At 46.8% G+C, this 23,748-nt stretch overlaps 1 protein-coding gene across 2 annotated transcripts in view; it reads right to left on the bottom strand.

Moving 5' to 3' along the window:
- The window catches only part of Slco3a1 (solute carrier organic anion transporter family member 3A1), a 299,077-nt gene that overhangs the window by 67,442 nt on the left and 207,887 nt on the right, over window positions 1-23,748 (bottom strand). For both annotated transcript variants that reach the window (XM_071608652.1, XM_071608651.1), the window contains exon 3: window positions 5,400-5,498. In XM_071608652.1, the coding sequence (XP_071464753.1) occupies window positions 5,400-5,498 (99 nt within the window). The remainder of the gene's footprint in view (window positions 1-5,399; window positions 5,499-23,748) is intronic.

Raw genomic sequence — 23,748 nt, 5'->3', positions numbered from 1 at the left:
GTTCATGTCTTGACTTTAAAAAATTACTGCAGTTTCAGCCTTTTAATGAAGGCTTTTGTCAGCAAGATGCTCAAAGCACAACAGAAAAGCACCAATCTATCTCATTTAGTCAAATGCATCAAATGGTCAATGAAGTCAGATGCATGGATGAAGAAAGATACTGAGCGGAATGAGGCAGGATGGTATCCCCAGCTGAGGGGAAATCCTGAGCAAGGAATAATTTCCTCAGAGGACTCACTTCCTTTAGCCACGTGTCTATAACTTGGCCAATATAGACACTGGTAAAACATGCTATTTATTTCAGGTAGAAATTTAGATGTATAATACAAACAAGAAACAAACCTTCAGTATTTTAAACCAGTGAGGTGTCAGGGGTATTTGTTACTGCAGCATAACCTAGAGGGAAGAACAGGAGCAGAGCAGGAGAGCTCCCTGCTGGGTGCACCATGATGGTAGGCCCATCTGCCAAGAGACCAGACACAGTTGGGCCTGGCTTTGCATAGAAGTCCCTGGGCAGAGAAGGGTCTTTTTCTTTATAAGATCCATTTTTCTAATGTTTTCCTTCGGGCATCTGAATCTGGGGATGTTTTTTATTATTTGCATTGAGTAAGCTGAGTGAGTAGGTGGCAGCTGTTTGCTTTCTCTGTGGAGGGGCAAGTGCACATATGGGGCCCTTTGAGAATCCCATCCATTTCCAATGTCAAAGTAATTCACTCATAATGGGATTTAAACCAGTTTAAAACCCATCAACCAGTCCACCCATGAAGAAACCTGAGATTGTGAGAAAAGCAGGTCAAAGCAAACGAGGACATTTCTACTTCTTCCTGGTATGTAAACATCCCTACAGCTCTCTGGGTGCCTTAAAAAAAAAGTTCATTTACCTATTTGTTGAACTTATTTTGCCAAACTTTTGCTATGGGACTTCAGAACATCAGGAGTATCATTAATTTACAAACCTAATTAGAAACTGGAGACAGGGAGGGGTGTGGAGGGTGCCAGGGAACATTCAGGATCCCAGTCACTGGATTAATCAGTCCAAAATGAAGGGATCTGGCTGGCAGTGGCACCAGCTCTCTGAATGGCAGAGCAGGAGGTGCTCAGCTTGCTGACCTTTTTTCTGTGGAGCAAACAGATGGCCATATTTTGCTCCAGATGCAAACACCTTACAGCTGTCTTCGGGGCCAGCTGGCAGGTGCCTTAGGATATGGATGTGCTGATAAGGTCAGGTGAGCTCTGCAAGGCCTTTGTCCATGGAAGGGAGCAGCCTTCTGGTGAAAACCAGGTTTCAGAAAAGCAAGCTGTTAGGCTAGGAGTGGGTTTGCCTGGGGTGGCATCCGGGATCTATCTCATACTGGCTGTGGAAACTAGTTAACAGCTCAGCTTCCTCCTTAGTCTATCGTTTATTGTGTCCTTACTATATGCCAGGCACTAAGTGCTTTGAGGGATTAACTTGTGTCATCTGCACACAGACACGTGAGGAGTAACATCCCCCAGATCAGGAGTCTCGGGATTCAGGCCTGAGTCCTATGCCCAGACTCTTACTCTGTGCATGATAAAGCCTTGTCAATAGCAGGTCCCTTACTCCCATGATAAGGCTTTGAGTTTCCAATAAGACAATCTATGCGCGGCTTCAGTAAGTGATCAGTTTGGGGCCACTGCTGTTCCTGATCTTCACCTAATAAGTCCACACCGTCAAGGTTGGTCAATTCAACGATCGGGAGCACGCTCTGCAACTAAGTCCTCTCTTTTTCAAGGTCCTGTTCCTAACTGAGTTTTCATCTAACAAAGAGATCCAAATAGGGAAATCCTGCAAGGACCATCATTTCTCCCTGCAGCTCTCAGAGGAGTGATCTATTCTTAAGAAGAGAGGTAAAGGGAGCCCCATAGCCAACAAACAGATGAAAGGCAAGGGCAACAGAATCCCATGTCCAGGCCCGGCCAGGTGAGCCTCCAGAGGAGCTGCCCCGTGGGACCTCTCCTGCCACAGAAGCCCAATCCTACGAGCAACCCCTCCACTGCAGCCCCTGCCGCACCTATTCTCAGATTCCAACCAGATTTTGTTCCAGACTCTTCCTCCTGAGTTGCTTCCCCAGCTGCCACCAGGCTGCATGGGGGGAAGATAACTTCTTCCCCCACCCCTGTCTGCTACCCACATGAAGGTCCTCTGTGACCTACCTTGCTGCCTCCACATGAAGCCACTGCCTCTCCAGGCCCCCTGCTCTCAGCTGTGATTTTAGAAACATGTGGCTATATCCCTAGCCCCTGAACATTCAGGCTTCAGGTAATGTTCCTGCTTATTGAACAGTCCTAAAGCAAGGCTGTCTTTTAGATTAAGTGAGGAAAATACAGGGAAGGCATTAAAGTATGGAGAATCCAATCCCTTCCTCAAAATATAGCCAAATCCACTTATCGATGACAAGTTTTTGGTCACAAAATTGGAAATTATAAAAATTGCTGGAAACTGTAGGATTCTGTGGCTGACTCCATAACAGAATACATGGTGTTCTTCTGCCCTCTCCTGGCAGGGAGCAGCACCAACAACCAACCTCAGGACCTTGGAGAAAAGATGCAAACAAAGATGGTGACTCACAAAGCATCCTTCCATTTCCCAGAAACAGACCAGGAAGTCCCCTGTCAACTTGGAGTGAAGAAGACTGCCAATCACAAGATGCCCTGACAGAAGGGAAAAGCGCCCATCTGTCTTGTCTAGGGGAGGTAGCAAACTGACAATGAGATAGGAACTGTAGATGATATTGTTTCACACTGAGCCTTGAAGGGTGAGCAAATATGTTAACAGAATGGGATGGGAACAGCATTCTAGGCTGAAGGAATAGCTTAATCAAGCTGAGTGTTCTGAGAGTATACAAGTAAACCCCACCCTGCCAAGCTACCTGTCTATCACTTCTTTGGTTATTCTGGGTACTCTGAAAAGAGATCCAAATGATGGTACTTGCAGAATTTCCCTGTTTGGATCTCTTTCTCATTGGGGAGCTGGGTGAGAGCAATCTTGAAGTAGATACCTGCACGTTGGCTCAGGAGACCTGGGTTTTATTTAGATGCACCGTTCACATTGGGTCCCTCTCCTTCCCTTTCTGGAACTCAGTTTCCTCAATGGGAATATGAAATATTTGGAAGAGAGTGATACCTGAGTTCTTTCTGGCTCAAACTGTGGTCATTCACAAGCTTGGTTCCAGGAGCCATGGATTATATGCCAAAGGCAGAATATGTAGCCCAGCTACTTCAAGTTTCCCTCAGGTCAGCTTCCCCTTCCTTATCCTCCTCCCATCTCTTGTCCTGTGCTACAGCATTGAGAGCTGGCTCTCCTGACCTTACAAGCAAGATGACCGCTGGCTCTCTTCCTGGGTGTTTCTCTCACCAACCCACCCTTCACACTGCCTGCTGGGAGTGGGGTTCAAAAGGCCAGCCAGCTGTGGGAAGCAGTGGCATCCCACCACCTCCTAGCACTTGGCAAGAATAAATAAGGCTGCACTTGATTTTATTTTCCACTTGGAAATCTGTAATGTCATTAGCTACAAGTAAATATATCAGTGCGATTAATGGAGTGAATCACAAAGCGACTTGATTGGATTTAAAACCACATTATTTCTTTGGGGTGAATTAGTAAATTTAGCACTGTCGAGAGGTGATGGATCGGGAACCCAGGGACTGAGAGTTCTTATTGATCCTGAGAACAGATCAGCATGAAAAGTTGGTATGTCTTCTCCCTTTTGTTTTCAGAGAGGAACTGTGGCTTCACTGCTCATTGAACTACACAGAAACACAGTATTTTCTTTCAGGCACATGACAGACTTTTTTTCCACATGGGGTAGAAAGTGTCTCAGATGGTCTTCAAAGATCCCTGTCCCTCAGTATTCATGTCTGTGTATAATTATCTCCTGCTCGACAGTGGAAGTGAACAAATGACTGGCTCCTAGCAAAGCAGAGTTCAGCAGATGTCATGAGGCACCAATTCTAGATGAGGTTATAAAAAGACTGTGGCTCCTCATCTTAGGTGCTGTCTCTTACATCCTCTCTTTAGGTATTTGCTCCTGGTGAAGTACCCCTGTAGAGGTCCAGGGCTGTCAGCCTGGAAATGGACCTTCTAAAGTTACCAACACCAAAGGCATGAAATTGGAAGTGGATCCTTTCTCCACTCGGACTTGAGATGACTGCTGACTGGGCCAACGCCTTGATTGTAACCTGAATAACTTAGAGCCAGAACCATCTACCTATGCTGCTCTTGTACTCTAGATCCACAGAAAAAAAAATGAGAGATAAAAAATGCCTAAGTCACTAAATTTGAGGTCATTTTTTTCACACAGCAAATGAATAAAAATAATATGTGTCATTTCTGAACACAAGTTTCAAGAGCCCTTGTGTAGTATGTCACAGACTGGCTTCCTGCCATGGCAACTGTATAAGTTGGGGGTCAGGATGAAGCTTCTGTTGAATGAAACAAGTCCCATACTCTGTAACACCCACAACCTATGTTGGACAGGGAGTGTGACCCAGATAAATTCTGGATGGATAAAAATCACTTAGATTTGGGAATTACTTGTGACCACAGCATCACCTAAGCCCACCCTGACTAGCACACTGTTCAATCACACAGGATCAGAGAGCAAAGTAAGAAACACATTTGTTCTTCTGGTTAAGAACACAATAGGTTTCACTTAAGATGGTTTCGAGTGGGGTGTTTCCTGACAAAGCCCATCACAACAGTGATTTTATAGAAAGGATTTTTAAGTCATCTGTCTCACTGATCCCAAAGGCAACTTGAACTTCCCATTTCCAGAACAGGTGCTACAATTTTCAGTTCAGCAAGGAAGGCTTTCATACAGTTAATGGGCCAACTTGCAATGAGTAAATGCCAGGCATTTCCTTCCACATATACCCTCTCACTTAATTCTTAAAAAGAGTTCTGAGACAGATGTGATTATTGAATTGCTTAATTTACAGATGAGGAAAATAAAATACAGATCTGAAGAATAAAAGCCAGCCCGTGGCACTGTGGAAGGTGGTGGAACCTTTACCATTGGGGCCTGATGGAAGGAAGCTAAGTCATGTGTCCCAGTAGGGGATATTGGGATCTTGATCTCTTTCTCTCTACCTTCACTTCCTGGCTGCCACGAGGTGAACGGCTCTGCTCTCACCATGATGTGCTGCTCAAAAGCAATGAGTCAACTGACCACAGATCAGAACCCCTGAAACCATGAGCCAAAGTACACGTTTCCTGTTTTCAGGTTGATTACCTCAGGTGTTTGTCACAGTACCAGAAGGCTGACTAATACAGGCCTATAGCTTAGTAGGAAGGTTTTAGAAGCCTAGAGGCTGAAGACTCCTTTACGAGGAAGGAAATGCTCACAAGTGGTGGTTAGAAATCAAGGTCTGCTCCTTACTTGTGTCAATGAAGACTGCATCCACGTAGATTTTGGTACAGAAAGAGCCCAGAATAAATCCACAGGCAGGTCCAAATACCAACATTGTGAACAGGATTCCTGAAAGAAGACAAAAGGTTAGATTAAAATCAGAAGCCATTTAATAAGCAAATCATCAAAGGTCAAGGAGATCATTTTATGTTGATCAGATGAGATGTCTGATTATTACAAATGATCTTACAGGAATGAGTCTAAACATCTGAGAGGGGAAGATCCAGGATTTCTCATTTTCAGAAAATCCATTAAAGTCCTGCATATTATGCCAGGATTTTATATTATTTTGATAGATTGCTTTGACACAGATATTTGTAGGCCATAGCACACGTTCCTTTGGGGGACTTCACCCATCAATCAAACACATGAAAAAAAAAGATCCACATCTATCATTAATAGTTTTCCTGCCATCAACAACTTCGAAGGACTTTTATAATTTTGATTTCTGTGTTTATGTGGCTTTAGATAATTCATGGAATTCACGGTTTGCTAAGATTCCTCAGCACTCATTGTGCAAACTCAAGAATTCTTGCAAAGTGAGAAAAAAATGTAAGCCACAAATTATTTTCAAATGTAATGAAATGTTTATGTTCACTAAATTTAGCAAATAACAAAATTCACACAACGACATGCTTTGAGAAGAACTAATTAGGCATTTTACTAATTTTGATTTTGCAAGCCCCACCCCATCCCATTTGTGTGTCACTGTCTTCTTGGTAGTTACAGTTGTTCTGAGCTCATTTGTCTACAGGATTTGAGAAGATGGCTGGCTGTGGTCCATGTAGAATTATCTGATGGATCTAGTACCTGGAATTTTGTACAAAACTTTTGAATGATCCTAGAAAAAGTACTGATTCCAAACAAAAACCCACAAGTTGTATCTGTTTAACTCAGCTTCCTTTTTGATAGATATTTCCTGAATACTGACTGTCCCCCAGGTCCTGGCCTTCTCTTGAGCTGCTGATCCTGGCTGCCCACAGGAGTCCTGCAGGGCCCAGTGGGCCTGCAAAATCTCTGGCAGCTCAGGTGGACAGTGGCCTGCAGATGCAGATGGGTGAGTAAGGAGCATAGGGCACCAGCCAAGAGTTGCAGTTGCTCCAGCTCCTCTGGAAGAGGGCTAGGTTTCCATACAACTTGGAGTTGAAAAAGGTAGGGCACAATTTTTTTTTTCTTTTTTTGTGTTGAGAAGACCATTTCCAGAGATTCAGCTGGACTCTCTGGGGGCCACTTTCTAAGTGGCCCTTCCTCAGGAGACATCACCAGGAGGCACCGTTTCCACTTCACCAATATCCCAGGGCAGCACCTCAGATAGTGCAGCTGCAGAGGGCACAGCCCTGTGTCTTCAGGGAGAGTTGGTTCCTGAGGTGTGAGGCTGACCATGATCTCACAGATCTACTTCTGAATTTGCGTCTGTGGCTCTCCACTGAATTAATTCTGTCAATCTGTGATTTTGTTCTTACTCATTTAGCAAAACCACCTCAAATGTTCTGCCTAAACGGATGAGAAACAGATTATCTCAGGCACTAAGATCCAGGATCCCTGTGTGAATAGCTAGTGCTTCGGGCCCAGGAGAAAATGCTCTTCTGCAGCCCTGTGCTGCCCCCTGCTGTCCTCCAGGCTCCTTTACATCCAGCAGAGGGGCGCTGTGGAAGAGAGCCAGCGAGGGATAGGCTGCCTGAGAAATGTGAAGACACCTTTCTTTCTTTTACCCTGTGTAATGGAAAGCATTTTACACAGAGTCTCCTCTAATCCTTTCAATGACCCAAGGGTGAATTTACTGTGCTACCTTCACAGAAGAAGGAATGGGATCCCAGAAATCCCATGCCTTGTGGGCAGCACACATCCAAAGCTGCAGCACACAGCCAAAAGGGGAGGGATGCTTCTGAAGCCAGGTTTCCTGAGGGAAGAGTGTAGGTAAGGGCAGGGACAGCCTGGGTCCAAATCCCAGCTCCACCATGTCCTAGGTTTGTGAACCTTGGACAAGGTACTCCTTGTACTCCCGTTTCCTCATCTGTAAAATGAGGGTAATATGAGAGCAGCTTCATGGGGCTATGGTCAGGATTGAATGACCTACTATTTACAAAGCACTTAGAATAGTGCCTGGTACACAGCACACAGCAAGAACCACAGAAGTGCCCATTAGACAGATGATACGTGTCTCTCTTCCTACAGTGTGCACCCAGGTCCATGGAACCCCTCTTTCCAGAGCTCATGTCACAGACAGATGACACCTGTCTCTCTTCCTACAATGAAGGCCAGTGTGCACCCAGGTCCCTGGTCCCCCTCCTTCCAGAGCTCATGTCACCTCTGTGTCTCACCTCCTGAGGCCATCATCAGGAAGATGAGCTACAGCTGAGAACAGGCCAGGCCAGGAGAAGATGCCTACTGGGAAGCAGCAGAGGTCAGTTTCCCCAGGACACACATAGACTGAGTGGCCTGTGTCTACTCTCTGCTTGGACACTGCTGGCCAAGCATAATGGAAAGCTAACCCGGCAGTCACACACTACTCATGGAACTCCTCCTCCAAGGTAGCTGGTGATTTCAACAGTGGCTCACACATATTCCTTTAGATGACATCTGATCTTTACAGACTGAGTTTTCTGCAAAAACTGAGTCTTCTGAGAAAAAGTACTTATGTAAATCAGTTGGAACAGGAAATGAGGATGGCAAATCTAATCTGATTCCAAGGTTTGAGAAGCTATGTTATTTCCAGCCCCTGTAAGAGATTAAGGTTAAAGATAAAAATAGTTTTATTTAATGTATATGTGTATTATTTTTTCAAATAGCTACTATGTTGTTAGGACATAATATCTAGTTTGAGCCTAACTGCTTAATAAATAAGACCATCAACTAATTCATGTAGATTCACTGAGAAATACAGTTGAGACACTGTCAAAGTGAATGGGGAAGTTTGGGAACCACAGGTGCAAATTTTCCTGAGAAGCTGATTATCTCAACCTGTGCTCAGAGGTTGAAGGGGTTTCTGGATGTGCCAGATTAGCCCAAGTAGGGACTGTGAGAAATTCCTGCAGGAAATGGCACCCTGCTGGTGAGCTTGCCTCCTCTCATGCTAGACAGTCTTTAGATTGAGCACCAGCTGCTTTGAAGCCCTGGGGAAGAAGAGATGAACTGGCCAAGGAGATCCTGTCCTCAAGAAATTTGCTGTTTTACTGGAGAGACTACCAACCACTGTTAGTGGATCAAAAAATATGTGTCAAACACATAGTGCATGCCAGGTAGTGTGATATGGCAGTGAATGGAACAGACAAAATCCCTGCCCTTATGGGGTTTGCATTCTGCAGGATGAAGAGAATCAAACCGGCTTTTGGAATGCTGCCAGGAGCAGCTTAGGACAAGAACTGGAGCATAGAGAGATGCTCTGCCCCCACCTAGCCCTACAAGGTGCTGCTGGGCCAGGTGTGCCTTGAAGCGCGGGGAGTACACTCACAGTTGACTCAGCCTCTGCTGGTAGGCAGAATGATGGCCTCAAAGATGCCCATAGCCACATCCCTGGAAACTGGGACTGTGGTCTTAAATGACTAAAGGGAATTAAGGTTGCAGATGGAATTAAAGTTTCTAATCAGGTAACCTTAAAGAGATTATACTGGATCATCCCCAACATAATCACAAGGGTCCTTTAAATGTGGAAGAGGGAGGCAGAGGAGTCAGCTGGAACTGTGGCGACAGAACCAGAGAGATGGCCTCATGAAAAAGACTGGACGAGTCACGCTGCCATGAAGTGGCGGGAGCTCAGGGGCCAAGCACACAAGCAGCCTCTAAAGGCTGGGAAAAGGCAAGAAAATGGATTTGCCCTCCAGAAGCGACCTCAGCCCTGCCAAATTACCTTGATTTTAGTTTTAGTGAGACCCCGTGCTGACTTCTGACCTCCAGAAGCGTAAGATAAATCTGTGTTAAGTCACCGTTTTTAGTAATTTATTAATAGCAGCAATAGGAAACTAATACAATCAGTGGGCAACTTGGGGAGGTGCTGGGCTAAAGGCTAAACGCCTTGGTCTCATAGCTGTGAACATGCACGAACAGGGTGCTACAGGAAGCTCTTCTGTTATCTGACTAAGGAACTTTTTTTTTTTTTTTGTATGTGAGTGGGTCACTTCTAAGACATGGTGTTGACTGGGGCACAGTCCCAGAGACCCTGGGGAGTTAGGCTACCCAACATGGAGGTGGCTCCTTAATTATTTATATTCTTAGTTCTGCTGACACACAGTGGACACCCTAACTATCCACAGGATTTGGGAACAAGAGCACCAGTTACAGCAGCCATGGAGAGCGAGGAGGGAGTGACTTTCTTTGATGACGGGATATCCCTGTGCACCCTGAGGACAGACGCAGAGCTGGACACAGATCCTGCCTGCCACTCCTCACCCAGGGCTCTCTGGATGGGGTTAGGGTTAGGACTGTGCACCCTCCCATGCAACATGCCTCCTTCTACATGCAATGCAGCCCTGGGGCTCACTACTGAGCCTAACAAAGGGTCAGGCCACATGCATCTAGTCCAACAAGAATTTGAAAAATCCATCTGGAATTTACTGGTCCAGGAAGAATTATGCAAATTTATTAATGATACATGATAGTTAATGTATAGAAGTACTAGAAAATATTTCTTTGCTTGTTTTTGGCATGTGACAAGCTGATTCTCAATTGTTTATTGAAATGCTGAGAGCCATGACCAGTCTAGATGCTTCTGAATAACCGTTGCCAAGACTTGTCCTACTGGGTGTCAGGACTGCTTCCAAAGCTATCATGATGAAGACAGGGTGCTTTCAGCACAAAGAACAGCGGACGTCTTGATAAAGCAGAGGATGCAGCTCAGAAATCACCCACACCTTTGCTGACACCTGATTTATGATAAGCTGGGTGCATTTCAGTGCAGTGGGAGAAGGGATGGGACAACTAGAAATTTTTTTTTTTTGTGTGTGTGTGTATGCATGTGTGTGTGTGTATATATGCATGTGTATATATATATTACACATACATACACACACAAATGAATTTGGGGGGGATCAGGATTGAACCCAAGGGCACTTTACCATCACCAGGCTTTTTGGTTGGGACATGGTCTTGCTAAGTTGCTGAGGGTCTCACCTAGTTGCCCAGACTGACCTTGAACTTATAACCCTCCCTCCTCAGCTTCCCAGTCACTGAGATTACAGGTGTGCATCACTGAGTCTGGCTAACAACTTTAAATTATAAAGGAAAAACAAAAACTTCACCTTACAGCACAAGCAAAAATGAATTCCAGGCAAACTGGGGAACTTAGATGTAAAAAGGAAAACAACAAAACTTCTAGAATATGAGAAAATAAAATGACTTCACGATTCTCACACAGAAGAAGCACTAGCCATCAAAGGAAAAGGTGGAGAAGCTGGTTTGCGTTACAGTTAAGAACTTTACTCATCAGATTCATCAGAAGAGCCCACTAAGGATGTGGGAATGTGGAAAAATAAATGTGCAACATATCTTTTTATAACACACCTAAAAATCAGGGGGCTCATATCTAAACTGTATAAAAACTATCAATTAATGAGAAAAAGTCAAACCAGTCAAGAAATGCCAGAAACCATAAGAGGAAATCCTAATGGACAATAAAATATGAAAGGAAAGCTCAAAGGAATTCAGGGAACTGCAGATTCAAACCCCAGTGGAATACCACCCACTATCCGCCGGCTGGACTCTGAGGACACAAAGCATGGATGGGCAGGTGGGGTCCCCGGTATCTTGCATACTGTTGGAGGAGTGTAAACTGAACACGCCAGCAAAACAGCAGTATTGAAAAACTGCAGATAAACTAACCCAAAGATCAACCAATTGAAGGGTGCCATTGATTCTAACTCCCAGGTAACACCCCACACAGAGTGCGCCTGCGTGTACTGGGAGACACACCCACGAACAGCGAACATCAGAAGTTAGTTGAGATTTCCAACCCCAGGAAAAACACAGACGCCCATTGCCCATCCACAGTAGGACAGATAAATGTACTGGGATCTCTCTATACCTGAAACACTGCACAGCAAAGAAAACATCATCTCCTGGATGGCTATGCACGACAAATCATCAGAACCACAGATCGATCTTAGAGATACATTGCTGAGCAAAATGACGCAGCTGGCATGATGGAGAATTCAAGATAGCACAATTCTATAGAGAATTCAAGGCACATAAGCAAACTCTTCAGCGATCTGAAATTAGGGAGTTGGACTATAAAGAAGTCCAGGCAAATGAATATTATAGAGGTTGGGACTATGGTCATGCTGCAGAGCAGGGAGGGAGTCACATGTGAGAAAGGAGGAGTCGGTGGGGGCCGAGGGAAGGTCACTCTGGTGTTGATTTTATGATTGATGTATTTACAGGCAACAAGAGTGTGCACTTCACAACAATGTGTTAAGCTGTATACTTATCTTTAATGCATGAAAACACAATTGTGTACTTGTGATTCAAGTCCACACACGTAGAAGGCTATGTGCTGGGGGCTCACTGTGCCATGCTGAGGACTGGGCTGTGTGATTTCGACCTGTCAGCTCACAATTCTTTCTAACAGTACAAAGGATGGGGTGTCATCATCCCCAATTTACCCAGGGAAGAACAGAAGCTTAGAGATGCTTGGCAGCTTGTCCCATGATACATGATTTCTGGGTCTTGGTTTGACCAGTTCTCCCCAGAGAACTCAATCACAAATAAGCAAGGCTGAGGAACAATGGCAGAGTCAAACCCCATACTTTACTATGCAAAGGCAGCCACCTGAATGCATGGCAGGATAACTGGAAATCAACATGCATGGCAGGGAGGCCCTTGCACAGTGGGGCTGGGATGGGTGTAGATTCTGGAGCCAACACTTATCTGCTGGGAGCCCTGCGCCTGTGCTTCAGCCTCTCTGTGCTGTTGTCTGCCTCTGAGAAGGGGGGATGAAATAAGATATATTTTGTAGACTGTAGTGAAGAACACAGGAGGGCCGACATAGCAGCCCTGTGTGGCTGGGGCACAGAGAAGCACTTCACTAACAGCTTCCATGATGCTCCATTGCTTTGCTCTGCATTAGAAGAACATGAGAAAAGGAAGACACCGTGGATCCCACTTTCCCTCCTTTGGTCCAGCTGTGTGTCTTGCAGCCAGCCTCCCTTGGAGGCCTGCTCTCCAAGGAGATGCCCTGGCTGGCTGGATACAGCAGGACACGCAGCATGTGTGGAGGGAATGTCGACCTTTCTCTCCAAACCTTCGTCTTTCTCTTTGTCAAAATGCCATGCAGTCTGGTTTCCCTGAATGGCCTACAGGGGACAGAGGTGCAGTCTGACCCTGTGGCATGAACTCTTGAAAGCAAAGGCCATGTGGCCATCTGCAAGCCCAGGGTCTGTACTTATGTCTCTACTCAGTTTGTAAATAGAACTGCTAGTGTTTCCAGGCCTCAGTTTCCCTGTGTGGGACAGTACCAGTGCTCGCTGTGCCTCAGTTCCCCTCTGTGAAATGGGCTGAGGCCTCCTGGGGGGTGGTTTCTGGGTATAAGTGTGAATATACAGAAAGGGCTTTGCATTCATCTCTAGAACATACCAGCTCTCCACAAACATGAGCTGTTATAATAAATGTATCTGCCTTGCAGGACTATTTGGAGATTTAAGTGACTAATGCATATCAAGGGCTTTCCACACAGCCTGGCATATAGTAACTGTTCAACAAACCTCAGCTATCATCATTACAAAGAAAATGGACACCTTGGCATCTCACATTGGTATCCACTGGATGTGCCTTTCCAGTCTGTTTCTACCTATAATTTTAAAATACCCAATAGCTCTCCTAATAATTGAAATACCCGGGAAAAAAATTAAAACATTTTCTAAAGTCTACCCTTCTGAAAACTAGAATTACTGACTGCAATAGAATTTCAGGTGTTGATGGCAAACAGCTTCAAGTGCCAGGCATTTGTGGCTGTCCTCCAGAGAGTGGCAGAGGAAAATCCCAACGCATTCAGGAAGCACTGCCCAGCCCCCAAACCCCTGCTTCCATCCTGTCCTTCCATGGTAAGAAGGGCACCCAAGGACACTGAGGTCTCAGGTGACAGCCCTGACTTCTTAGCAGTGTCATAGAGCAAGGCAGGGGAAGGGCAGAGCTGAGACTTCTGCATGTGACATTCAGAGTCTGGCTGTGGTTATCTTAAGAGGATCCTGAGATTGGCTTGCTATCATCTCAAGAAAACGACCTTTTCTCTCCAATAGCATCTTCCTGGGCTGGAATGCTCAGGTGAATACTTCCACCTCTTTGGAGGGCAAGTGATCTACTTAAATCTTTTGGTTTAATTATAAAAGTAATGCATTCAGAAAGCCTGGGGAAGGTAATCATCCTGCCATCCTAAAGCAACCGTTCAAGGCTTTCTCCATCCTCTGTACTGGATCTGAGACCAAACAATACTTCTCCTGATTGCTGGCTAAGGATTATGAGGCTTTTTTTGTAGATGAGACAATAGAAGCTCAGAGCAGTCAGTCAGCTGCTCTAAGGATACACAGCATGAACATGGTGGAGGTGGACATGACCTCAGGCCTCCAGGACCCAGTTCTTAGAATAGATGTCTCAGCATAACAGAAAGGGCTTTAGAATTAGCTGACCTGATTCCAACCAGGTAAGCATCCTGGCTCACTTCTCAATTTCTGGATAACCGATTTTTCAGTTTGGTTTGGGAATGAGAATGTCTACCTTGTGGGACGATGAGAAATGGATGCAATATACGCAAAGCTTCTAATGCTGGCACACGATAGATGCTTCCTAGAATTATCTTTGTGCCTCAGGAATGATGGGTCCAGGAGGAAAGGCCTGAATGGCTGGTCTCTCTAAGGTGTGTCTGTTTCTGCAGCCAGGCTAAGCCTAGATGGTCCCCTCATACGGGAAGAGGAGACTCAGGCTGGCTGTGGCTCTTTCACACTAGAGGGCAGCACAAGCTTAGAAAAGAGAGATTCTGGCTTGGGCAACATCCTCCTCTCCACTTCCCAACTGCTAGTGTCATCCCAGGTCAGAGCATCCCTTCTCTCAGCTCCCACCCGCCTTGCATGCCCTCAGTTTATGCAAACATATTCCCCTGACTTGAAATCCACAGGCTCAAAGTTCTCCCCCCAGAAGGTGTGTTCTGCCTCATACACACATGAATAAAACATGACCCATAAACAGCAAGAAGCCTACAAAACATGCAATCCTTGCTTATCCAACGTCCACTGCCAACAGCCTAACAGCATTAAGTAAATGACCTTGCTTATGTCTGAGGAAGAGGTGTGGGGGGCAGGGAAAGAGGCAGTGCCGACCGTTTGTTGAACAAACAATACAAGCCAGATATTGCACATAATTCATACAATAGAATTATCCCCACTGCAAAGTTAATAAACGAAACAAAATTCTAATGCTTCTAAGGTCAGGTGCTCTGTAACAGTGACCGAGCTGGTCCCCTTCCCATGGCATCAGACCTGTTTATTCTTAGGTAATATACCCGAATCTCAAATTCATTGGCACATTGGAATCAACTGGGAAACAAAGTAAATACTAACCCCCAGGTCCTGCCATTTTAGATGCTGATTTTGCTGGTCTGAGAGACTATCTGGGTACTGGGATTTTTCCACAGTTCCAAGGTGATTTTATTTGCAGCTAGTTTGAGAAACCTTAGCAAATGAGCCCCTGACCTCGACAAAGCTTTAGTTCCTGACACTGAGCAAAGAAGCAGTTGGTATGTAAAATGCACTAAGGGCCATGGGAAAAGGAAGGATGTGGACACTCGCTGATTTCAGCCCCACAAAGCAGAGGGGCAGTTGGTCACTGAGCATGGCCAGACTTGAGGTGGCTGAGCATGATGGCAGAACCTGAATCTGTGCAGCCAGCCAAAGCAGCCCAGTAGGCCACCACCACTCTGCATACACGACTACAGATCAGCACCTAGCACAAAAGCAGGGCCTCGGTGCTGTGCAGCATGGACTTGCTCATGCTGGTCCTCAGGCTGATCCCCTCCTGCAGGACTGTTTGCACAGTTAGAGTCCTACTCGCCACTCTAGGTCTGTCTTAAAGACCACCTTCTCAAGGGTCCTTCCTAGATTTCCTCTCTTCTTCCTCCCACTTCCTTTTTTTGCCAGCGCCCTGGGCCTGAGACTTTTTCTAGAGTTCTGCTTACATTCTGCCTGGATACAAAAGCCAAGTTCCATGTATTGGGCATTCCATAATTATTAGTCTCAGGGAATGTAGAACAGCCTTTTAAATTCCCTCTTCCATAGGTGCAGCACAGTCCCTGGCTCAAAGGAAGGACCCTGTGCTCATCTGCAGAACTGTGAAATGATTGCTAACCCAGCCTGAGAAGCAGAAGTCCTACGTTACAGAGGACGACGCATTTGGAGAGAGTCCTCCAGGCTTCTTCAGGGTGGGTCAGCAAGTGGTCTGAGCTGCAGATTCTGCCCATCTTGGTTTCTCAGCTCAGCCAACAGAAGCTTCTATTCTTTCCCTCTAGCACTGGCATGTCCTTACACCTCTCTGTCTGACTGGCCTCTGGGCATCTGGATGTGATGCTTTCTTTGAACACAGCAGGTGCTAGGGAGCAGTGCTGGAGTGGCTGACTCCTCAAAGCCAAGTGAGAACATGCTATCCCCAGTCCCCTGCTGCAAAGCTCCTGGGAAGACTTGGGACTCAGGAGTGACAAGATGGTGCTACCTGATGAAATGGGAAAACACTAATGGCAGAGGAAGGGTGGGGAAGCAGGAGCCCTACAGGCAGAAAACCCACCCAAATAAACAACAGATGCACCTTCCTGAAGGGACCACGAGTGGTGAGCCCAGTGGGTCTTCTTGGAAGCTCCTTCTTCACAGCCTGAGGATCTTTCCTGGCTTCCTGCTGTCCCTCTACCCCAGCCTCCAGCAGGGGGCACTAGAGAGACAGCAGGGCCGGCAGTCAGGGCCCCCCAAAGGCCTTAGCAGCTTCATCTGTAAAATGGGACTATAACCTGCCCTGCTTACCTCCCATTAGGGGCTGAACTGTCTCCCCCAAAGCCACGTTGAAGCCCTGATCTCCAGTGCTGCAAAATGTGACGATATTTGGAGAAAGATCCTTTAAAGAGGTGGTTAAGTTAAAATGAAGTTCTTAGGATGGGTCCTAATCCAATGTGACTGGTGTCCTTGAAAAAAGAAATTGGACACAAGGAGAGATACCAATGGCATGTACCACAGAGGAAAGACCGTGTGAGGACACAAGGAGAAGGCAGCCATTTGCATGCCCAGGAGCGAGGTCTTAGGTGCTAGCCCAGCAAACTCCTTCATCTCAGATTTCCAGACAGCAGAATTGTGAGAAAATGAGTTTCTGTTGTGTGAGTCCCCTAGCCTAAGGTACTCTGTCACAGGGTCCTAGAAAACATATAGCTCTGTACTATAGTACTGGAAACTTTAGGGTACCGCCCAAATGGCACAGGACATTAGATGCATAAGGTAAGCGAGGACTGTTAATTAAACTGTCCCAGACTGTCAGATGTCGGGGGGGGGGAGGGCGGGAGTCAATATACAGCACATCCCTTTATGGACATCACTCCCTGATTAGGACTGGCCAGATGGAATTCTGGCTGGGAGCTCTCATATTGTCTTAGTATCTATGCATCATTCACTGCAGCCAGTAGGGGGCGGGCTCTGAAATCAGTTGCTGAAGGTTATACACAAGACAAATCCTTTTCCTAAAAGCTGTGAGCTTCAGTGTGGTAGGAGAACTGCAGAGCATCAGACGAGAACAACATCCCACTTACAGCATAGGGCAAGAGTTGGTTTAAAAGCAGGTTTGCTGCTAGTGAGGACGGTGATGATCCTGGTGATGGTGCTGACCCCTCAAGGGCTGAGGGCTGGATCCCAGCTCTTTCCATGCACCATCCCATTCTCACCTCATTCCTATTAGCAGATATGTTCCTATTGCAGGTGTAAGAAAACTGAGGCACAGGGATATTAATTTACCCAATGATCTATGTACACTGAGAAGTTAAAAGAAGAGCTAAGATAGGGTTTAAGACAAGCAAGGAAGAGGGGAAGAGTCTGGGAAAAAGCAGAAAAGTGGATGATCCCAGGATGTGAGGCAGACATCTCTGGGAAAGAGCCCCTGGTGTAGATGAGCTGTGGCTTGGCACGGAGATCCTGTGGTCAGGCTGTGGTGGCCTGTTACATGAAGCAGGTAGCACCTGGGCTCAGATGTGTCCTGCCCAAATTGAATACTTGAAAGATAAACCTGGAGGCAGGATATGAAAGCAGTGGTGGGAGAGGAGCAAGCAGGGAGACCAATCAGATGCAGAGAATGGCTGTGGGACTGTGGACTGATTAGTGGACTCCAGCTGACTTAGTGCCCAGATGATGCATGTTATGCCCCCTTCCACCACAAGAAGGTGCTGCATGCAGGCACCCCCTGCATCTGAAGTAGGTCAGAATCCAGCATCCTTGGTGGACTTTCTGGGCCTCAAGATAGCAGCTCCCCCTTCTTCCTAGGCTGGCCACATCTCAAAGAGAAGTTACCTGTTAAATTCTAACCATCCTGTTACCTTCACAGGTATAGCCTGTAACTCTAAAGTGCTTTAGAAGCCATCATGAATTCTCTCCGAGGCCACAGGTGACTGGTGCAGTTGAGGTCACTGAGGAAGGGATGGGCTCTTGCCTCAGGGAGACAGCAGGACCTAGTATCAAAAGTCAGGTCCCCCTACCAGCCAGCTCTGGGGATAGGCCCAGCACCAGCAGGCAGAGCTGCCACCGGTCAACACATAGTTCTTGGTAATTATTTCTTACCCTTATCCCCCAACTTGCTCAGGTATTCTCCAATGAGAGCAGAAAGCCCTCTGCTAAATGGGCCCAGCCCTATTGACGCCGTGGCTAAGACAACAGCAAATCACTCTTCATCACATGCTTGCCTCATTCCAGGTACTTTGGATGTTATAATCGAATCCTCACCACAACCCTGTGTCTTCACCTCCTGCTTACAAATGAAGAAACCGAGGCACAGAAAAGTCAGATTACCATTCTGGGTAACCTAATCTCATGTCCTGTGAGCCCTGATCGTGCACTTCCTCCCCCCTACCACTCAGCAAGGGGAGCAGCAGCAGGAGGCTGTGGCCCAGGGAATGGTGTCTACAGGGCACTGAAGACCCAGTCCAGGCTCAGCCCACCCATTGCTGAAGAGCTGAATATCTGGAAGGGGACAAAACTGGACTCAGATCACCTGGGGCTCTCCTTGGGACTCCCTTGACACCCACAGTGTGGGGGGGCACCTCTGGCCCAGGTTGACCCACCCTCCACTCCACAAGTGTGTGCTCCACCATCATGAAGCATTTCATTTGGTCACCAGAGGGAGCCAGACACCTTCACATCCCAGGGGCACCTGCCTCAGTGGTGTGGTGAGAGTGTCCCAGTTCAAGGTCGGAGGGTCACTGCTCCTCTGAATATGGCTCTCCTTCCTGGAGAAGGACATAATGATCCAAAAGACTTTGGTCCACCTTTGGTCATGGGTGAAGGTCCTCACGCTTTGTCAGGAAAATGACCTTCTCCAAAATGCCTAATAGGGAAAGGAGGCCTTTGATTGATTACCTAGACTTCGGGCCTCAGGCTCCCCAACTTCAATCTATACTTAATTAGGTTAATCTGTCTAAAAGCTGCCAACTCATATCCCCATGCTCTTTTTATACAGTCAGGGGTCACCTACTTTATAACATCAAGATCAGACTGACCAGCACTGTGTTGGGTTCTGGGCAGGCTGGGTGTGCTAGGATGAGCAGGAGGGCCAGAAGCCTCCTGTGAAGTGCACGCTGCAGGGCGGAGCTGCCCAGATCCCTGTTTGGGATTCAGGAGGCCGGTGGATCCCAAACCTGGTTTGAGCAAAGAGAATCAGGCACTGTGGGCAAGGTGGGTGGCTAGTGGTAAGGCTCCGGGGCACTGTCTAGCAGTGGGTTCAGGCCCAGAACTCTGAATGGGAGGTCCCATGTTAGGGCAAATGACAGAAGTGCAGTGACCATGTACAGAGCACAAGAATTCTGGAATGAGGCAGAAATCCCACCATCAAAACTAGATCTGCTTCTGAAAGAATCGATGCCAACAAGCCCGGGAATGTGGGCTGCAGCTGTAGAAATCCCTCCTGTTCAAAGTCAGAGCTGGTGTCCCAAGGTCCCAACCCAGACAAGACTGTAGAGGTGACAGCCAGGTGAACCAGCTGCATGGAACAGCTTTAATTCTCACCGCTTCCAATCTCACCTCCAGTGGTGTCACTACACCACGGGATTTGTTTGAAGAACTGTGGAAAACAGTCAAAATGCGTGAGAAATGCAAATTTCACCCTGATTTACCATGAAGGGGGACATGGCTGCTTGCTGACATGACTGACTGATGATTGTGAAGCCTGGCAAAATCCATGGATGGATTATTAAACCCTGGATTTATATGTTCTGCGAGAAGGGAGCCATCACTGTCAGATGTCGACACGGTGCAGCAGAAAAAGGTCGGGCCACACCAACTTCATTTCCTTTGCAGTTTTCTGATAGGTTGGGAGGTTGATTCGAGTAGAGAGAAGTCATGACCACATGATGCTGGGAGGCAAGAGCTGGCTGGACAAAGTCACTTGCTCACCACGCAGGAGAGGGGAACTGCGTGCTATTGGGGTGAGAGCTGGATGAATCACCTCGAACGAGCAGAGCAGGTGCCTGAAGTTCTGTCAGGAAAGATGAAGGTCTTGGGTGGCCTGGTGTGCCAGGCAGCTCTCTCCTGTGGTGTTATCTGCATATGGAATGAACGCATTACACCCATTCGAGAGGGAAGGTTAAGATAGAAGAGGTAGATCAAGGATTCCAGATCAGTACGACAGCCTAAATTCAGGATGAGGTGCAGCCAGCAGTCATCACCCACAGGAGCTGGAGGAGAGGGTGAGGGAGGGATGGTGCATGAGATCTTCTGGGCAGGAGGAGTTTCAGCTGATTGGAGTCTCAGTGCACATCCCCACCAGGGAAGCAGTTATCCCAAACTCCAATACAACTTGGATGGCATTGACAGAGTCTGGGGTACAAGAGAGTGGCCCCTTTATTCTCTCATGGTCAGCACAGGACATGACATTGAGAGACGGCTGTGCCATACTGGATTACGTGCCAGAAGGGCACCTGGTAGAGAGCGATTGAGAAGTCATGCACTCAATGGCCAAACGATGGGGGAGATTTAGCCTCATAAAAAAGGGTGAGCAAGAGGCACGATTGAAGCTCTGCCATGGGAACAAGAAGCCAAAGCAGGTGCAGGATGTGGTTGTAATGAAGCAGGTGACAAGGAACACTGGGCACAGGTGCACTTGATGTCACAGGAGGTAGCGAGCTCCTCACCACTGGGGGAGTTCGAGTGGAGGCCAAGTTGGAGGGGAAGGCCTTCCCGTTGGGTTACAGGAAGGCAGACAAGATGGTCCTCCAGTCCAAGACTGTGACATTTTTCACCTGGGCACACTGCCAGCAATTTCCCAGCCTCTCACCAGCTCAGGCTAACAGAGGACTTGACTCCTCATGACTGCCCCTCATGCACAGGGGTGAAGTACTTTTCCAAAGCGGCAGACACTTAACACAGGGAGCGGGCAGTACGTAGCAAGTGCCCACCAGAAGCAGTGCCACTCCCTGGCTGCCCCACTGCTCCTCCTGTCTGCTCACTCAAGATTCCCAGGCTGAATCAACGTCAGCCACTGGACTTGCTTGTGCTTCAGGCCCAGAGGATGGAGGATGGCTTTCCTGGAAAACCCATCTATGCAGACAGTGATTCTCTCTGGAGAAACTTGAGAGATGGGATTTCAGCTTGGAATGGAAGACAGGGGAGAGGAATTGCTGAGCCATGTCTACCTTTAGAAAGACAACAGGACACATGGGAAACAGGTCATCAGACCAAGCCACATCTACCAGGGCAGTCACCATGGAAGGTCCCCAGGGCCCATCGGAGAACAGAACAGGAGCAAATATTCGCACATTTGAAACCAACATGGTGAACCTTGTTTTCTTGGGACATCATTTTTGGCTCTGTTTGGAGGTGGAGAAGAAGGATGAGACAGTTGGGAGAAAAAAACAAAACAAAACAATAATCTGAGCCTCTTTAAGTATTTCCCATAAGGAGGGTGACTGTCTAGTTCCGACACTTGACAGGCTGGCTGAGAGGACTGTTCTCTAGAACAGTGGTTCCCAATGAGGGCAAATATGACCTGAGGCCATTTGGCAACATTTGCAGACATGTTTGTCTTAACAGGGTGAGGGATCCCACTGGCATCCAGTGGGTAGGAGCCAGGAATGATGCTGACCAGCCTACAGTGTACAGGATAGTCCCTGCAATGGGAATTATCTAGCCTAGCCATCACCAGTGCCAAGGCCGAGCAACTCAGCTTTATAGCAACCCAGCTGCAGCTGCTCTTGACACTGTGCCTGGCCCACCTTCAACCAGTGGTATGAGCCGGCTGTGCTGGTTCATGCTGGTAATCCCAGCGACTCATGAGGCTGCAGCAGGAGGATCGCAAGTTCAAGGCCAGCCTCAGTAGCTCAGCAAGGCCTTAAACAACTTAGTGAGACCCTGTCTCAAAATAAAAAATGGGTTGAAGATGTGGCTCAGTGGTTAAGCACCTCTGGGTTCAATCCCTAGTTCTAAAACAACAACAATAAAAATAAAACCAACCAAACAAACAAAAAACAATTAGTGGTGTGAGCAGGCAGGACTGGGTGCAGGTGTGGGAGACCCCTGGCATCTATTTAATATGGACTGGCACTTAGGACTGAATAGGCTTGAGGAACATCCTCTTCTCTGTGAGAGTAAGAGCTGAAAATACAAACCTTATAATTCTAGAACTTGTTCTGGATTTTTTTTTTTTTTTTTTTAAAAGACAGGGTCTTGCTCAGTTGCTGAGGCTGGCCTCAAATTTGAAATCCTCTTTCCTCAGCTTCCTGGATTGTTGGAATTATAGGCCTGCACCACCATGCCTGGCTGGATTTTCTTTGAAAGCCAGAATAAACCTTCTCATCTGCTGGTTCCTGGACTTAGTCTTCTGTGAAGTCAGAAGCAGTCCTGTGATAGCTTCCATCTTTCCATGGGATGACAGTGTCCTAGGAGGAAGAGCCTCATTATGACCTGATGACTCTCCATCTCATTCTGACCCCATGTCAACACTGTAGATGGACCATACTATCTCATTTCCACATATGAGAAAACCTAGACATCAAGTTGTCTTGCCCAAGCCTCCTGCAACCCGCCTTAGCCCACTTCCTAGGACTTTCCATGTCTCCCAAGCTCTGTCAAAGCTCTAGTTTTCATACTGAGCTCCTTGGTGCAGGGGTGACTGGGCAGAAGGGTGGAGAGAGCTGAAGATGTGAAGGTTCAGATTCTGATATAAGCAGGGCAAGCCTATCCCTTCTCCACCCTGCTGTGTAGACTTCTGTGTGAGGTTCTTGTAGGGTTTCCAAGAAGACACAGCAAGAACCCTAAACATGGGAACACACCCTTACTTGGGGACAGGGTCTCTGCAGATGGAATTAGGGATCCTGGGATGAGGTTATCCTGGATTACCCAAGTGGGCTCACATTCAGGAGTCCCCATACACAGAGAAGAGATGGGGGAAAAGAACAGCAGTGTGGAAGCAGTCACAAGCCTAGGAACCTCTGGATCTACCAAAAGCAGGAATAGCACAGCGAGATTCTCTCCTGGAGCTTTTGAAGGAAGTGAAGCCCTGCTGACACCTTAATTTTTGATCTGATCTCTAGAACCATGAGAATAAATTTCTCTTACTCTAGGTCACCAAGTTTGGGGTCATTTGTTGTAAGCAGCTTCAGGAAAGAAATACAGTTTTATTAAAAAAAAAAAAGTCCTATTGCCCAAATTTGGAAGTCGAGATTCCTAACCTTGATATTCTATTTATTTTAGTCCAAATCAGGGGCATACTAGACAGATGTTAAATGAAAGTGGAATAAATGATGGTTTGAATGATGGTTAGAGGTTGAGTTTGGTTAAATCATCTTATATGATTCAAAATTCAGGGGAAGGAAAGAAACACGAAGGGTGGTTATGCTTACTAGTTTCTCGTTGTTTCCAAAAGGCCTTTGTTTTGTACCATCTAAAAATCCTTTGAAACTTATTAACTAACTGAAAAGCTGTTGGGATCCATGAGGGGAAATGAGAAGTGCTTTGCTACCCAGGTGATTCCCACAGACAGCTTCACAGGTAAGAACTGATTTGTGCCACTAACTGCACCCCTAGGGACAATTGAAAAAAATGGACCCTGGGTTTAGAGTCTTCCCAGGTCCTAAGCAAGTTACTCAGTAGAAGGAACAAGAGGCTGGCGCATC

Source organism: Marmota flaviventris, chromosome 2 (genome assembly GCF_047511675.1).
Source record: "Marmota flaviventris isolate mMarFla1 chromosome 2, mMarFla1.hap1, whole genome shotgun sequence".
Classification (NCBI taxonomy): domain Eukaryota; kingdom Metazoa; phylum Chordata; class Mammalia; order Rodentia; family Sciuridae; genus Marmota; species Marmota flaviventris.
The sequence above is the reverse complement of the archived record's forward strand: the minus strand, read 5'-3'. Positions and strand labels throughout refer to the sequence as shown.